We start from the raw sequence: 12,301 nt of genomic DNA, 5'->3' as shown, positions 1-12,301 counted from the left end.
GAGTTTTGTATTTTTTCTGTGTGTGTGTGTGAAAAAAAAATCCCTAAACCCCTGGAGTTTTGTCTGTGTGTCCTCCTCCAGCCATTGGGAAATTTGGGGATATTCCCTTTGTCAGTTCAGGAGTAAAACGGTCTATGCAGCAACCACCAGAAAAAGCACTGAAACACTATTTCAGAAATACTGAAACCCTATTGCTTAAAAGGAACAGGAACTCTGAACCTCCTTAACAAGGAGCTGAAGGGAAAATCTTGGAGAGAGAGATGTGGAGTAACCCCAAGGACTTCAATCCACTGCATTCCCAAAAGGCAACCAGATTAAAATTGGTTTTTGCTTCTCCTCCTGCACAAGGTTCAAGCTTTTAACCTGCCCAAATTCAGTTGTCTCCACCTCTTTCAACAGGCAGGTCAGCGAGTTTCTCCACATTTATTAACCAGCCCTTCATCAGAAAACCACAAACTGCAAGATTTCCTTCTTACCACATCCTTGTGAGCTGAACTGTAACTGTTACTGCTCAAAAAAGGAAAACTGACGCAGAAATGTGAATTATTTTGAGCGCCCTGAATCAACTAATTATAGAAATCAGAGTGCTGAGAGGATCCACCACCTGATCCATGTACAACACCTCCTGTCCAAAAACATTCACCTAAATGATTTTCTGTTTGTGGAGTCACTCTGGAGTCACAAAGAGCCAGGACACCTCAAAGTTTCCTCCTCAGCCAGCCCAAAAAAAAAGTGACTGTTCTGCTCCCACTTTGTGTCCCACTGCCCTTCTCCTCCTCTCCCAGGATCACTCCCAGGGAACACACACACCCCACCAGCAGCTCCCTCCACACCCCAGCACCCAGCAGGCTCCACATCACCTGAATTTCCTTCCAGTTTGCTTGAATTTAACAGAGATTTCATCAGGAATTTGGTACTGAACAAAAACACCCCCTGAATACTCCCTGACGAAAGGAATCGCATCACTCGGAGCATTCCTGCCCCAAAAGCATCCCAACCTGACACAGAAACATCCCCACAATCCCAATTTGCCAAAGGAGCACGAGTTCTTGAACCAGGGGGGGTCGTGCTGAGGGTTCTGACCCAGCAGCCAGGCACGGAATGAATCCCCAAAAGCAAAGGAACCCCCCCTGGACTCACCTGGAAGGGCAGATCCATGGCACTGTTTCCAATCTGATTCACATTTGGCAGAGACCCCCCGTAGTACTGGCCACGACTCTGTCCCAGTTGCAAATATTGGGTTTTCTGCAGCTGTAGCTGAAAAGAAAAAAAAGGGAGGAGGAAAAATCTGGTTGGAACTGTTTGAACTGACACAACCCCGAGGGCTGAGAAGGGAAACCATCCCTAACCAGCCCGGATCCCAGCGTGGATCCCAGGGAATGGCAAACCTCCTCCACACTGCTCTGCTTTCTTGCTCCAGGAAAAGCCCTGGAGAAAGGGCAGAGAGAGGTCTGCAAGGAAAAGGCAAGAGAGGATTTCAGAGAAAACCCCAAAGGAAAAACAAACCACCGAGGATTCCTCACTGGACAGGGAAACATGGAAAGGAAGGTGTTGGTCTGCAAAGTGTCACTAAGTTACAGGTGTCCAGTCCTGAGTGTCACCTCTCCACTGAAAACACCCCAGGATATTTGCCCATGGTTGTAGACAATTCTGGTGTGCAAAAAAAGTGTGCAAGAGAGAAAACTGGTTCTTTTCTACTCACACACCAACCTACTTTCATTGCCACTTCCTTCAGAAAGGCTGAAAACTCCTTAGTGAAATCCATGACTTTGTATTAATCTTGATTGATCTTTTATTTCTCCATTTTTTTCTAGTTCAGCAGCACCAATATTGAAACAAAATCCTCTCTCAGTTCTGTGCTGTGGCCTCTCAACACCTGGGATTTAACACCCCAAAGGTCTGTTTAATTTGACAGTGGTCAAGCAGAATTTGCCACAACCTGAACCTCAGTGATGCCTCTTCCAAAGCTCCAGAAATTCCAATGAAAGCAGCAGAGATGATCTCACATAAGGGGTGCTCAGGGTGCTCAGGGGTGCTGACAGGATGGACACAAAGGGACCAGCCTGCTTCCATCATCCCAACACTTCGGGGTGAACACACGGATCACAGAATCCCAGAAGGGTTTGGCTTGGAAGGATCTTAAAGGTTGTGGAGTTCCAACCCCCTGCCCTGGGCAGGGAACACCTTCCACCAGCCCAGGCTGCTCCAACCTGGCCTTGGACACTTCCAGGGATGGGGCAACCAGGGCCTCCCCACCCTCCCAGGGAGGAATATTATATTGGAGTAGAGGAGGAGAAACCCAGCTCACCCTGAGGACAACAGTGCACACACTTCTCTGATGTTAAAACTCTCCCTAGAAAACTCTAACACCCTTTTATTCCCAGAATTTTCCCTGGAAGACACCGATTTCCAGCTACACAGACAGTTCAGATCTCTGCTCCAACTGAGGGACTGAACTGATCCCCAATTTAGGAGACGACTCGTGGAGATGAAACCTCTCCATGGACCACAGAATCATTCAGGTTGGAAAAGAGTCCCAAGATCATGTCCAGCCTTTGACCAGGAGCTCTCAAAAGCCTCAATTATTCAGGCAAGACACCAGTCACTAAGTGGCTGATGGGTTTTTTCCTTCCCAAGAGGGCAAATCCTTAAGGTCCTTCCAACCCAACCAACCCCTTCTTGGCTGGTGTGATTTTTCAGAGCTGCTTTTCCCCCTCAGCCCCAAGTCTTAGGAAACATTCCCAGTGTGAAGTATCCCCAAATGGCTCAGGAACATCCCACCTCAGGAGCAGGAAAAGCCCCCCCCCCCTCAGTGGATTTTAGTGTGGATTTGCCACACAAATCCAACCCAGAGAGACGTGGAAGGAAGAGAAACACTGTGCTGGTCTCACTTAATGAGTCACAGCCCCTCCAGCTCGGAGCTGCAGAGCACAAAAAGCACAATATCAGAACTAGCTGTGCTTTTTCCCTGGCCCCTACATATGTTTTTGTTGTTAAAAGAAGGAAAAAAAAAACAAAAAATAACAAAAAGAAGGCTTGTTTGGGATTTGGGCCAAACGTTGAAGTAACTGTTTCAACAGGTGTTGGTTTCCTTTCAAGCAGCTCCGAAAGGCACCCGGGGAGGAGGAGGGGGCTTGATGTTTTTTTAATATTTTGGCTTCCCCTCGCTCTGTACCCACCTCAAAGAGCCCCAGGACAGGGGAGGTCACGACCATTTGTCTTCCTGGCTGCACTTTAACGTGGAAATGAGGGAACACAAGGGCTGGGGAACCGAGAGGAGCCCGTGAAATGGCTCTGCTGGGCCATCAATTTTAGCAGCTCTCCCTCCCAAAAACACTGGGGGGGTTGTGTGCCAGAACCCAGAGAGCTGATTGCTGTTATTGCTCTCATCCATCACGACACCGGGGCGAGGGGAGCTGTGTTTGCTCCTCTCCTGCCTTCCAGGAGCTGCTTATTGGAGCCCATCAACAACTGCCACTTGCAATCTGGGAAGATCAAGGGTGAGGTGTCCTGAGCAACTTCTGGGGGGAAAAAAAAAAAACAAAAAGGAAAAAAAAAGGCATTTTTCAATGTTCCACAGCCCCTCCTGTCACTCTGACAGGAAACCTCGAGGCAAATCAGTTCGTGTTTGCCTTTCTCAGTGAAAAAAGAAAGTCCAGATCTCGCCATGGTGGAGCTTTGATGTGAGGGAGAAAAGCAGCTCTGGAAATCACACCACCCAAGAAGGGCTTGGGTTGGAAGGACCTTAAAGATCAACCACCTTCACTAGAGGAGGTTGCTCCTTGGGCAATCCCTCGGCCACTTCTTGGAGCCCATCAACTGCAATCTGGGAAGATCAAGGGTGAGGTGTCCTGAGCAACTTCTGGGCAGCTTTTGAGCTGGGGGAAAAAAGAAATTAAAAAAATAAATAAATAAAAAGGTATTTTTAAATGTTACAGAGCCCCTCCTGTCACTCTGACAGGAAACCTGGAGGCAAATCAGTTCATGTTTGCCTTTCTCAGTGAAAAAAGAAAGTCCAGATCTCGCCGTGGTGGTGCTTTGATGTGAGGGAGAAAAGCAGTTCTGGAAATCACACCACCCAAGAAGGGCTTGGGTTGGAAGGACCTTAAAGATCAACCACCTTCACTAGAGGAGGTTACTCCTTGGGCAATCCCAGGGGTGGGGTGGCCACAGCTTCCCTGGGCAAACTTTTCCAGGGTTTCCCACCCCTGGGAAAACAAGATGCTGTGACTAAAGTGACCCTTCATCCTCCTCTCCAACCACCCCCTGAGATGGATCCACTCACTGCACAACTGGAGGTTTTAAGAGGGGGTTGATTTTCAAAGAAAATCCACCCAAAAAAAAGCCTTTTCCGAACAGCAAAATTCCAGTTCCTCTCCAAATGTTAAGGAGCCTCCCGACGACTCCGCTGTTCCCTCCTGGGGTCGGATTCAATTAGTGCAGCTTGGATTCCCTGTGAATTTAGATACTGGAGGGTGATAAGGAATTACTCAAGTGTTCTCCAGATTTATTAATTTCTTGAACCATGAGAACTCGGTGACTCTGCATTACAGCTTTGCCATTTCTGGGTTATGTGGCCAAGAAAACAGCTCCTTGACAGCTGAAAATATTGCTAAATATTCCAGTCCTTTCCCAAGGAAGCTTTTGGTGAGGAAACAGCTTTTGCTTGTTAAACCACTTGATTTCTGCTTGGCTTTCTTGTTCAGAAAAAATGTTTCCCAAACGACAGATCCAAACTGAATCTGTAATTCTCCCTCCACCAGCATTTCTCTTACTCAAAATCCTTATTTTTCTTTCTTTAAAATCCAATTTAATCATTAAAAATCTTTTATGTGAGCATTTCTATAACCACCTCGATTTTTTTCCCTTTGGGTTCAGGTTTGCTGGACACACAGATGTGTTCGTAGGGAGAGATTCAAGTCACACAATTAAAAAAAAAAATAAAAAAAACCAACACAAGAAAGGAACACGTCCCTAAATCCAAACCCAGTTTTCCTCCAGCCTTTCTAAGCGTCCAAAACACGCAGATGGGAACCAAAGGGAGAACTTATTAAAAACTCTCAACACTTCCAACTCGGAGAAGTTCTTCACAAAAGGAATTCTGGGCCAATTTACAAAACCCGTGGCCAGAACTCAGGTGGAAAATTTGGCAGCGCTGTCAAGTCAACCCAAACCCACTGCAAATGTCTCTTTTAAAATGCTTTCAAATTGGATTCCCATCCTCACAATGAAAGGGTGGAGTGTCCGTTTGATGGAACCCCAGATATCTGATGACTACAGGAAGCCAGATTTCAGTGATAAAGGTTCTTTTGCTGCCTTGCAGTTTCCACCCCGAGCTTTTTTCTTCTGAATTTCACCTTTTTCCCTCGCCAAACCCCCTCCCCTCGGCACACCCAGAGCAGATTAACATTAGAAAAGTATTATTCGAGCTTAATTGGGAATTAAATTCCATTTAAAGGATTAACTGGAAGTTTCAGAGGTTGCATTAAAGGTAAATCCCCTTGTTCTAAATCAGTTCAAAGTTTCCTTCCCCCCCCTGGAATTTCTCAGGGAGGTTTTCACCCCGAGCTCCCACAGAGGGGGATCCTCATGCCTGGAGTTTTGAAATGGGTTGGGACTGATCTCAGGAGGGGAATTTTGGATGTTACACTGAACAGAAACACCCCAGGCCAAGCTGTGCCTCCCCCAAACCCCTGGTCTGGATTCCTTCTGCGGGGTGAAACCAAACACCAAGTCAAACAAACCCTCAAGACCAGGCAGTTACTGGTGGAATCCCTGGGGAATTATTTCCTTCTCTCCCCACTCACAATCCTCACGTTGATAAGAAAAGCAAATAGAGCCTTAAAAAAAAAAAAAAAGAGAGTTTCACATGGACCTAATGAATCACATAATTTTGATTTAGTGGTAAGGCAGCCTCGAGCCACAAATCACCTCATTAACCCTGTAACTGTCACTTAAAATAGTTCTTTAAGTTGCCAAAAACTGTCCAGCAGCAACTCTGACAACCAAGAGTTTGGCTCCTCCTTCCCCTCAAGTGAACCCTTCCCTGTTAATATTCCAAAGTTCGCAGTAAAATGTGAATTTTAAATGCTGGGCACTCCAACAGTTCCTAAAATTAATATACAATAAAATAACTGCTCATGTGTTAAACCACCATGAAAACTGTCTGGGTTTGTTTAATTAAACGAGGAGGGAATCACAAATCAATGAGAGAGAATCCCAGTAAGGCAAGGAAAAGGAAAATCTCAGTGTTGGCCACAAGTTCATTAATTACAGCAGGTTTTCAGACTCAATCTTATTAAAGATGGGCTTAAAATGAGGATCAATAATGAGGAGACACGAAGTTGTGAGCAGAGAACAAGTTTCACAAGCAGAGGATGCAGTTTTGGGGCTATGTGATAAATGAATTAAAGGTATCCTACTGCTCACAGAGAGGAGATGAATGAGGACTTTTGGAATGCCTGACTATTTAATCTATATAATGCTTTTACAGCTGATAAGTGAATGCTGATTGTTTTTACAGTTTTGCCCTGGTTTTGACCATTTACTGCAAATAATTAAAAACACTTCCACTGTTTACATTTTACTGATTAAAATTCCCATGCACCTAGAGATGAACAAAGAGATGGGTTTGCAACTTGAGCCCTTTTATTTTCATTTTCCAGGTCATTAAAAGTTAACACTGGGCAATGTAATAACATCAATACTTTCCCTTTCACCCAAGCAGGTGCATATTATATATAATTATATATATATTATATAATTATATAATTATAAGTGTATTGTTGTATAGATTGTATAGATTGTATATAACAGTTTATCTTCAATCCAGAAAACACCCTGAAATGGGGGAAATAATCCTTATGGTGTAAACCCACAGTGCCTTCCAGGGCATTTAATGCTCCTCTGCCAAAGGAAAAGGCACAATATCAGGAAGCTGCAGTTCGAGTTCCCTGATAAAACACACAAATTCTGAGCACAGAGGGAGATAAAAAAATCTCTGGAATTCCAGAGGTGAGGAGATAAAAAAAAAGGGAGCTGTGAAATCCCTGTTCCTCCCCCAGTGACACCGGGCTTTTCTTTTGGAATAATCACCCATTCGTGGCAAGGAGGAAGGGAAGGTGGCACAGGGGGTAAATTCTGGGATGGAAGGAGCACAGGCAGCTCCTTCACACCCATCCCAGCCAAGGGAGGCAGATTCCACAGCCTCATTTATCCCGGGATAAAGAGAGAGGAGCCCTCGTGCTCCTCCCTCTGTCACACTCAGGAAGAAAGGCCCTGGAGCCAGATTTCTAAAGTCACTTATTTCCTGCAGTTCCAAGTCGTGCTCCAAGGGCAGCAGAGGATCCAAAAGCACAGCTGTTCCTCCCAGGAAGGCGGGGAGAGGAAATGAAGGCTGAAGTTGAGAGGAAAGGTATAATCCACAGTGATAGCAGCTGCTCTGCCTGGCTCGCTTGGGGAGTTCAAATATTCCAGCAGCAGCTTTGCAAGAGGACGTTTTGCAACGGTTTGAGGGGTTTTTGGGGGATGTCAGTGGTGCTTTCATTTTCGTAAAAGTGGAGGTTTGGAACACAAGTGCCGAGCAAAAAGTTTCCCTTGTTGCCTCTGCCAACCACTTTCTGGCCTCCCCTGGGTGTCCTGGAGCAATGGAGATCGCAGGGAAAGGGCCAACCAAGCCAGGACAGGAAGCCAAATGTCTGCTCCAAACTAAGTGAAAATTACCCCAGAAAAGAAAAAAAAATAACATGTAGACATATGGTATGAACTGGACGTGACCCCCAAGGCCCAGAACTGCTACATCATTGTTTACTCCTCCATCAGCACCACTGTCATCTCAGTCACTCTCAAGTATTTGTTCCATTATCCCATCGCCCTGTCAGGACACAAACAGGACTCTCAGGCCAGCCAAAGGCAGCCAGTAAGAACAAAAATGCAGGAAAAGGCCAAAAAAAAAAAGCTTTTTTGTTTCTTTTTTTTTTTTAGGGAAGGAAGCTGTTGTAACACATTGGAATTTAGCAGCCACAAAAGAGCAACAGCTTTGTTTCTGCCACGCTGAAACACTCCACGAGCAGCTCCTTCCTCAGAGCAAACACGAGGCCAGCCCTGCTCCTGATTTCCACCAGGATGCTCCAGCACGTTCCCAAATGCACTGCTCGAGGGCTGGAGTGTTAAAACACCCGAATCTGCTCCAAAACTTCAGGGATTAACACCAAAATGGGAGGTGACACGTCCGAGGAGCAGAGGCAAAGGGATTCTGCTGCAGCCTGGGAGTGTCCCAGCTCACACGGGCCCAGCTCTGGGGGGAAGCAGAATCCTGCTCTTCCATCTCACAGAGCTGGGAAGGAAACAGGAGCTCCCTCCAGGTGCCACGAAAAAAACAAACTGGGAATCTGAAGAAGGGCTTTTCATCATTAAGAGCAATGAAAACTGCCAGGCAGAGGCGAGGGGGCAGCCAGGCAGCTGATTTGGGACTTGATAAATCTGATTAGGGAAAGGTTACCTGATAGCACTGCTCGTATCCTGCAGTTCCAGGCACTTACCAGGAAAATCCCGAGCTCTCCAAGGCTGGAACACCTGCAGGAGGCCCCTGCAGCTGCAAAAAAGCCTCTCTGAAAGGAGGCAAATCTGAATATTCAGTGCTTTGACAAGGAGGAAGGAGATGATGGAGTAAGTCCTGATCCCAGTCTCCACCATGATGCAGGGCAGCTGAGGAAGGCATTCCTATTCTGAGGTTGGCTTGGGACTGGCTAAACCCATGGAATTTTGGCATGAAGTAGAGGGGTGGGAGGCAAGGATCATTTCTGAGGGGCAGCCACTCTCCCGGGCTCCTCCTCGGTCACTTGGGTGGCCCGTGGAGCAGAGAATGAGAGGAAAAGCAAACCCAAAAAAGCTGAGCCAGCCCTGACCCCCCCCTCCCAGAGCTGAGGTGCAACAGGTCACTGCTACAACCCAACCCCAGGGAAACTTCTCCCAAGTTGGAAGGGACCCACCGGGATCCTCGGGTCCAACTCCTGGCCCTGCCCAGGACACCCCACACGGATCCCAGCGAGTCCCAACTGCACCACAACAACACTTTGCTAAAAGCATTACAGGGCAGGCAAATAAATCTCATTCATAAGAGCTGAGACACGTATTGATCAGCAAAGCTGAGCAGGAATCATCTGAGGCCCGGCCAAGCCGCGAGCGCTGCACTTTTAGCACTCCAAGAGAGCCAATTATTACTCATGAGTTCATGTTTTCTTCACCTTCCTGCTGAAGAGATTATTTAAGACCTCAAATCACTTAACTGGATTGTTTTGTCCCGTTATGAGTCATCTACAAATTCCAAGGCCCCATTAGGTTCTCCTGCAGGAGCTGCGAGCAATTCCCCAGATGCCTCGGCCATAAAACCGCGAGGAAACGGGGTCATAAAACTCGCACACGGGCCCGGCCCCCTCCCCCCAGAGGGCTCCAAAATCCATGTGAAAGTGCAAAGATCTCACACCCCAACGCACACTTCATACTCACAAACCACCTCAACCCCAAAAACCCTTTCATGGTTGTGAAGCCCCAGAGGAAACGAAGCAGAACGTCGGATTTTAGCGGAGAAAGAAAAGGGCTGAAGGGAGAAGGGAGCAGCATTTAATGCTGCTGTTGTTTTTTTATTATTTATTTCTGGTTTATGTCTTTACTGTTTTATTCTGAGCACTTCTTCACACACTAACTGCATTTAACTTCCTCCCAGAAATTAATTAACATGAACTGTCTGGGGGTCCCAGGGCGAAGCATCGGCGAGAACCCACCTTGCAGAATTGGAATAAATAAATCGAGTACTAATCATAAAGACCCAAAATTCAATGCACAGGCTGTGGCTCCGTGTTTGAAAACACTTTGCTATTTCTGGTGAACAAAGGTTTACTGTTTAAAACTTAACAGTCACAACTGAGTAGCAAGTAAAAACAGGATACAGCAAACTGGAGCCTTAAAATAGTGACTATTCTTCCGAGTTGTGCTCTATCGCCGGGCAGGGAGCCAAGCAAAGCTACAACAGGCACCAAACCTGATTTCACTGCTTTCAGAAAAACAAACCCGAGCCCGTGGCAGCTCAGCAAGTGCCACCCTTTGCTTTTCTGCAAGATTTCAGCCCAGGGAGCTGTGGGTGCTGCTGATAATTCGGTGTAATCCAGCACGGGGGACCCGCGCTCGGAGCTCGGTTCTTATTTGATATCTGGAAAGCAAAGAACTCTTTCTGTTGTATTTAGGGGGTAGCGTGACACCCTCCAAAATCTGTTTGTTTTCATGATCATTAGTAGCTAACAATGTGGTTTTAAAGGGAACAGTCACTCTGAGCAGGCAGTGCACCCCTTTGCTGCTCGATGGACGGAAAACCAACGTCCAGCTCCAATCAAAAGTTCCTAAAACCATCCCCATTCCTCCCATTGAAACGCCTCAGAAAAGCTGAAATAAAAGCAGAGATGCCCTCATTAAGCGAGATAAAAATAGCTTTTATGTTCCATTTTTTATTTTTAGCTAAAGAATGAAAATTCAGTTATGTAACCCTACAAGTTTCGTAAATTGGGAGCCGAGCCGGGCACGTTTGGTGCTCTTTGGGGTTTATTGGTAAACGAGAGAGCACCTAAATCTGCACTGAGAGTGGCCACGAGCTCCAGGAAACTGCAGCTTTGAAGATGAGGCATCAGACAAATCCTCCAGGTATCAAAAAATATCTGCCACGAGAGCCCGAATTCTTCGAATGCAGGAGGCTCGTTCAGCACAACCATCTCTCCCTGCACCGGAGGAAAATCTAATTACAAGCAGAAGGTCAATAAGACATTTCAGTCGGAGCTGCCTCCTGGAAACTCGTGCAAGATTGAAGATATGAAATAAATATTAAACAAGGGATTATGTGGCCCTCTTCCCTCACTTAGTGGAGGGGGAACAGGGCAGTGCAGGTACAATCCCAGTACCACCACTCCAACCAGTGGCTGCTGACTGGGTGCCAGGAATCCACACTGAGACTCTGCAAGGAATAAAAAGGTGAGGGGTCGGTCTGTGGAACAATCCCTGTCTTCCCTTCTCCCACTGAGGTTTTTTTATTGCTTTAATCCAGCTTATGGATGTTGAAATATCACTTCAAGGCTCCAGAGCTGGAAAATAAAAAAATCTCCTGCACAGCTTCACGTGCCGCTTCTGCAACGGGGCTGAAGAGGCCCCAGCGTGTCACCAATCCACTGTCTGAGCTGGGAGCTCTCACCATCTGCCTGGAAATTCATATATTTCGGGATATCAACTCAAATTCCCTCCCCTCCGAGACCAGGGCCGTCCAAGGAAAATAATATTCACATAAACAGCAATAGCTGGGTATCAAAATTAATTGAAAATTCATCTGACAGAGCTGCATCTGCCGTTAACACATCGTGCCGTGAGCGACCCCGGCAAGAACAGCAGCGAGGAGCCCAGCAGGGACATCACTGAGGATATTTTCCCAATCATCAGGAAAAGTGAGAGACCAGGCAAGGAAGCAAAACACACTCTGAGAAAATCTGCCTGCAAAACACAAGACTTGGAGACGAGGGTTGCAAAGTGCTGTAGGATTATTACTGCAGCCTGAAGCTGCCTCACTTCATCCTCCTCCACTTCATTATTTAAGACCCGTTTTTGGTGGGGGTGTGTTGTTGTTGTTGTTTTGTTGCAGAGGATTGTTCTGGTGCAAGGGGGAGAATTTTCAGTTCCCGAGAAATAATTTGCCAAACAAAGGTTATTATCAACACTCAGTTACAACTCAGTGATTTATAAAGTCCCGATGACATCAGGCCAGAACATCCCTGGTTGATAAACAGGGGCTTCTGCAAAGCAGGTGGAGACCCTCATGGAGATCTTATTCCTGGATATCACCTCCACCAGCACCAAAGGCCAAGCATTTCAAACAAACCAAAGCAACATTTCAGGTATTAACTCTGAGGCACTGTCAGAGATTTAGCTGATGAGTTAATAAAGGCTCACAAGTCCAGCTGCCACCTCAAGCTCCCACCATCATGGGATGGTTTGGGTGGGAAGGGATCTTAATGATAATCCAGTTCCACCCCCTGCCACGGGCAGGGACACCTTCCACTAGCCCAGGTTGCTCCAACCTGGCCTTGGGCACTCCCAGGGATGGGGCACCAAAGCCTTTGGGACCACATTTGTTTAGCAAAGTGTGAGGGCTTTAGGACACTTTAGCAAATTGTGAGGGCTTTGGGACACTTTAGCAAAGTGTGAGGGCTTTGGGACACTTCAGCAAAGTGTGAGGGCTTTGGGACACTTTAGCAAAGTGTGAGGGCTT

The 12,301-nt window shown here is 46.7% G+C and overlaps 1 protein-coding gene across 10 annotated transcripts in view; it reads right to left on the bottom strand.

Moving 5' to 3' along the window:
• Positions 1 to 12,301, bottom strand: part of CRTC1 (CREB regulated transcription coactivator 1) — a 50,685-nt gene that overhangs the window by 28,127 nt on the left and 10,257 nt on the right. For 9 of the 10 annotated variants that reach the window (XM_027664275.1, XM_027664279.1, XM_027664282.1 and 6 more), the window contains exon 2: positions 1,141 to 1,257. In XM_027664275.1, the coding sequence (XP_027520076.1) occupies positions 1,141 to 1,257 (117 nt within the window). Of the gene's footprint in view, positions 1 to 1,140; positions 1,258 to 3,179; positions 3,391 to 12,301 lie in introns of those variants that run through there. The other variant, XM_027664280.1, reaches the window with a different exon arrangement.

This window comes from Corapipo altera, unplaced genomic scaffold, assembly GCF_003945725.1.
Source record: "Corapipo altera isolate COAL_440 unplaced genomic scaffold, ASM394572v1 96, whole genome shotgun sequence".
In the NCBI taxonomy this organism is placed as follows: Eukaryota; Metazoa; Chordata; class Aves; order Passeriformes; family Pipridae; genus Corapipo; species Corapipo altera.
The sequence above is the reverse complement of the archived record's forward strand: the minus strand, read 5'-3'. Positions and strand labels throughout refer to the sequence as shown.